Below are 5,575 nucleotides of genomic sequence, written 5' to 3'. Positions count from 1 at the left end.
AGGCGTCCGTTCTCGTTCGCGCGTCTCGCGAGTGTTAGGGTGATTGGCGGAGGCGGTGCAGCTTCGCGGGGCTTGAGGTTGCTGAGGCCGAGGTGACAGCTTGGCCCACTAGAGCAGAGACTATGTTTCGGGTGGCGGCTCCTGGGCAGCTCCGGCGGGCGGTGAGTCCGGTCGGGGAGGGCCGAGCTGATGACTGTCCGGCCTCAATCTGCCGTCCCTGTGAGGGTCTTGGCGAAGGTCACCGGCTCCTACAGCTCCGACAGGCCCAGGCCAGGCCCAGGGACTGCCCTTGACTTCTCCCGGGCCTCAGGCTTGGAGCAAAGATCGGGCGTCAGGCTGATCAAATAGTGAGCCTGCACTGCTCTGCTGCTGCTGCTGCTGCTGTTCCTGCTGTTCCCCGGCCGCCCTCCCCTTGCTCACTTCCTCACCTTTCTGGCCCGGACTTGGCTTTCTTGGCCACCCACGTTCTCCACACCTGGTGGGGAATGGGCAGCTGCCTCCCCGGTGAATCTTGACCCAAGGAAGCGAGATGTCGCTCTGGGGAATGCCCTCTGGAGAAAGTTTAAAACTCGGGTCCGCCTGGAACCCGACATTTCTGGAAGCATACTCACTTGGCGCCTACTGGCTGCTCTGACCCACTCGTGGTCAAGGGCTTGGGGGGGGGGCGGGGTGTGGGACTGCCACGTTGCTCTGCTTTCTGCCTAATGGGCGAGCGCTGAGTTGAGGTGATCCTGTGTGCAAAGCCCGTGGATCAGTTTGAAAGCTTTGACTAATTTGAAGAAGCAGGTGTCTTTTAAACCAGGTTGTAGAAATAGGGAACTGTCGACGATAGTGATAAGTTTTTGATGTTTTCGGTAGTGACAAATCATGAGTTTGCATCATTTCTTTTTCTTTTTTGTTGTGGATGGACACAATACTTTATTTTTATGTGGCGTGGAGGTTCGAACCCAGGGCCTCACGCATGCTAGGCAAGCGCTCTACCACTGAGCTACAACCCCAGCTGCATCATGTCTTTTTGTTGTTGTTGTTGTGAGAGGGACTGACAGGAAATATGTTTTTGCCCTAATGCTGTGGGAGAACAGCAATTGGAGACTGACAAACTACAAGTCAATTTATATTGTGGATTCTGTGGGTTTTATAATTTACATTTAGGTTAAATGAGAAGCTAGGTTGCTAAACTCGCTAGGACGCTTGTCATCCTACCTACTTGAGAGACTGGGGCAGAAAGACCCCCAAGTTCCATGCCAGCCTAGGCAATTTAAAGAAACCTAGTCTCAAAATATAAAGGGCCTGTGTCTCCTTGGTAGAGCACTTGTCTAACATGTCCATGGCCTTGGGTTCAATCACCAGTAAAAGAGATTGCTAACTTTGGGTTAAAAAATGTCCTGATGTTGTGCAACTTTCATACACACACACACACACACCTTTTTTTTTTTTTTTTTTTTTTTTTTTTTTTAGTGTATATGTATTTTCCCATGCACCACTGAGATTTTTCCATAGCTGGTGGTCTTTTTGGGGTGTCTGTAGACAGTTTTTTTCCTTGTACTTATTCCTTTCATAAAGTCCTGATCTCTTCCAAAAAGTTCAAGCAACTCACACCTTTCACCTCGGAGTCCTGTTTTTCCCTCAGGAGTCTTTTTTTTTTTTTTTTTTTTTTAACCCCCTTAAAGATCTAGACAGAAGTAAATGTCATGTTTTGGGGAAAATTCCAAGAACCAGAGACAGAGTTGTAAAATACCTCTCTGTAGGAGTTGGAAGGCAGTTTTGTGGGCAGATTGCACTTGTGGCATAGTTATAAGGGAATTTAGGACTCAGTAATTTTGGAGAGCTAATAAAAAGTGGAATGATTAGTTTAAGTAATTCTTAATATCCTACACAGTTGGCCAATATACATAGACAGTATTTCCAAACCTTTTTTGTGGCTTGCCAAGGACTTTGACCTTGACTTATTTTTAAAATTTGAAGTCAAATAGTAGAATAGTTGCTCTAAACTGATTAAGAATATTTTAGATTAGAATTTCAAGCATATAAAAATGGTGGAAACTCTTCTAATACAGACATCTAGATACACAAAACACATTTAGCTTTTTAAATTTTTAAGTAATTTCAAAATTGGAGAAAACTTGCAAGAATAGTACAAAGAATTCTCAGAATTCCCTTTCTAGGTCCACTAGTGGTTAACAGTTTGGCACATTTGCTTTCTCTTGCTACATATATATACAGGAAATATATTGACAGGAATTATTAATAATTATTAAATAATATAACTTATTTTTCCAAAGTACTTGAAATTATAATGCAGATATACCCTTTCCTCCTAAGTGATTCAGAGGGTATATCAAAAGAACAAAGGTTTCAGTTTCATAACCATAGTATAATTGGAAAAATCAGAAAGGTAACAGTGATACAATGTTCTCATCTACATTCATCTTTTGCCAACCTTGTTTATATTGTTTAGCAATTTTTGTTTTTATGGTCTAAGGTATGGTCCAGATGTCTTGCATGTGGTTTTCTTGTCCCTTTAGTCTTTGTTAGAAAATTTCTCCAGCCTTTCTTTGACTTTGATGACATTGATATTTTTGAAGAGTACAGGTCTTCTATTTTGTAGACTGTTACCCAACTTAGTTTTTTAAAAAATATATATTTTTAGTTGCAGATGGACACAGTACCTTTATTTTGTTTATTTATTTTTATGTGGTCCTGAGGATTGAACCCAGTGCTTCACAAGTGTTAGGCAAGTGCTCTACCACTGAGCTACAACCCCAGCCCCCAACTTTGTTTTGTTTGGTATTTCCCTCATGTTTAGACTCTGGCCATGTACTCTTGGCAGGGATGTCACTAAAGTAACATTCTGTCTCAGTGCATCATATTAAGAGGCACTTGGCGTTAGTTTGTCCCATTACTGGTGATGTTAACTTTAGTCACGTAGGTAGCAAGTTGTTTGCCAAGTTTCTCCACTGTCAAGTAATAACTCCTTCTCTGTAATTTTACTAGGTGGGGAGATACATTGAAACTATGTAACTCTCATGAATATCACCTACTAGTCTTAGGATTTGTTGATGAATCTTGCCTGAGAAATTATTGCTGTGATGCAAAATGGTGATTTTTCTAATTCCACTGTTTACATTTATTAGTTAGTATTCTATTCTGAGTAACAGTCCCTTCTTGCTTATTTATGTATTTAAGGATTCAGGAATTCTTATTTAGTAAGTTATCTCTTTTTACCTGTATTTATTTTGATCCTCAAAGTGGGATTATTATGTTTTGAAAATAATATAAGTTCAATTTGATTTATTTTTTAAGCTCTTTTTTTTTTTTTAGTTATAGACGGACACAATACCTTTATTTTATTCATTTATTTTTTTTTATGTGGTGCTGAGGATTGAACCTGTTGCCTCACACATGCTAGGTGAACACTCTACCACCAAGCCACAACCTCAGCCCTGTGATTTTTTAAAAATATTTTTAGTTGTAGATGAATACAATACTTTTATTTTATTTATTTATTTTTATCTGATGCTGAGGATTAAACATAGGGGTTAAATTTCATTCTGCCACATATGGATTTTCAGTTTTCTCAGCACCATTTGTTGAGAGGCTATCTTTTCTCCAAAGTATGTTTATGACATCTTTGTCTAGTATGAGATAACTGTATGTATATGAGTTTGTCTCTGTGTCCTCTCTTTTATACCATTGGTCTTCATGTCTGTTTTGGTGCCAATACCATGCTGTTTTTGTTACTGGAGCTCTATAGTATAATTGAAGGTCTGGTATTGTGATGCTCCTGCTTCACTTTTCTTGCTGAGGATTGCTTTGATTATTCTGGGCCTCCTATTTTTCCAAATGAATTTCATGACTGCATTTTCTATTTTTATGAGGAACATCATTGGAACTTTAATAGAAATTGCATTCGGGGCTTGGGATGTGGCTCAAGCTGTAATGCGCTCTCCTGGCATGCTTGGGGCGCTGGGTTCGATCCCTAGCACCACATAAAGATGTTGTGTCCACTGAAAAACTGAAAAATAAATATTAAAAAATTCTCTCTCTCTCTCTCTCTCTCTCTCTCTCTCTCTCTTCTCTGTCTCTCTTAAAAAAAGAAAAAGAAAAGAAATTGCATTCAATCTGTATAGTGAGCGCTTTTGGTGGTATGGCCATTTTTACGATATTAATTCTGCCTATCCAAGAACATGGGAGATCTTGCCATCTTTTAAGTTCTTCTTGAATTTCTTTCTTTAGTATTCTGTAGCTTTCATCATAAAGGTGTTTCACCTCTTTTGTTAAATTTATTTCCAAGTATTTTATATTTTTTTGAGGGTGTCGTGAATGGGAGAGTTTTCCTAACTTCTCTTTCAGCTGATTCATTATTGGTGTGTAGGAATGCAGTTGATTTATGGGTGTTAATTTTATATCCTGCTACTGTGCTGAATTCTTTTATGAGTTCTAGAAGCTTGTTTTTTTAAAAACTATAATTTTTCAAAAAATTAAAAAAGAAAAATTATTAAACTTTTAGAATGTAAGTTAAATGACTTATGTTTAGTATCTATATTCTGTTTCCAGTTTTGATTGATTTGTGCTACCAAGCAATGTCCTTCGTCTTGGGGAGGGATCCCCAAAGTCAGTTGTTAACAAAGGTGGTTATTACATCTATAATATAGAGCTGGAGAACACACTAAGGAGAAAATAGAGAGGCAGACAATTGAAATTGCAATAAGTTAACTTTTTTTTTTTTTTTTTTTGTTAGTACTAGGGATTGAATCCAGGGTCTCTGCCACTGAGCTACATTCCCAGACCTTTTTTATTTTTTATGTTGAGGCAGGACCTTGCTAAGTTGCCCAGGCTGGTCTCGAACTTGTGATTCTCCTGCCTCAGCTTCCCAGGTCTCTAGGATTACAGGTGTACATCACCATGCCCAGCTACAATTAGTCACTAATATTCTTGCAGGGTGACTAATCTAAATTTATATTTTGTTGATTTATTTTTAAGTGGATCTGATGACTAATAAAAAGATGCCAAAAAGTAAAAAATAAATATTCTGTGGAGAGGGAAGCAATACTTGCAGGGTCATTTGAGTGTCCTTAGGCAGATGGGAAGGAATATCTATCATTACTGAAAAGCTGTGAAACTCGTGAAAAGGAACATGATAGTTTTCAGAGTCTACTGTTTAATGTTGATGAATGAGATTTAACTCTAATTCACATGCATATTTTAATTTCTTTTGAAAGAAGAAAGAGAGCCAATTTTGGTGTGGCTCTAAAAGAAAATTTATTGCATAAGGTGAATTTAGTAAAATTATGCTGCCTGCCAATGTGTCTAAGAGTCTTGTCTGATTTTAAAATGAAGTAAATTGACTATGTTTTTAATATTGTAATCAATGTCATATGATGTTTCTAGTTATGATTAAAGGTGCTATATTTTATTACTAAGGAGGTTAAAGTATTTAGTTTAAGTATAGAAATGCAATATACATTTTATTATTATGAAATGTTAAAATAGGGATAGGTAACTTTAATTATATGATTTATTCTTTTTTTAACATTTTTTTTGAGAGAGAGAGACAGTTTATATATATATATAT

General features: G+C 38.0%; 1 protein-coding gene across 1 annotated transcript in view; it reads left to right on the top strand.

Annotated features, from left to right (window-relative positions):
• Positions 1-5,575, top strand: part of Etfa (electron transfer flavoprotein subunit alpha) — an 80,443-nt gene continuing 74,868 nt past the window's right edge. Inside the window, exon 1 of the mRNA XM_015480376.2 lies at positions 1-161. Within this exon, the coding sequence (XP_015335862.1) occupies positions 123-161 (39 nt within the window). The 5' untranslated portion in view covers positions 1-122. The remainder of the gene's footprint in view (positions 162-5,575) is intronic.

This window comes from Marmota marmota, unplaced genomic scaffold (genome assembly GCF_001458135.2).
Source record: "Marmota marmota marmota unplaced genomic scaffold, marMar, whole genome shotgun sequence".
Taxonomy (NCBI): Eukaryota; Metazoa; Chordata; class Mammalia; order Rodentia; family Sciuridae; genus Marmota; species Marmota marmota.
Note: the sequence above shows the minus strand (reverse complement) of the source record. Positions and strands in the feature narration are given on the sequence as shown.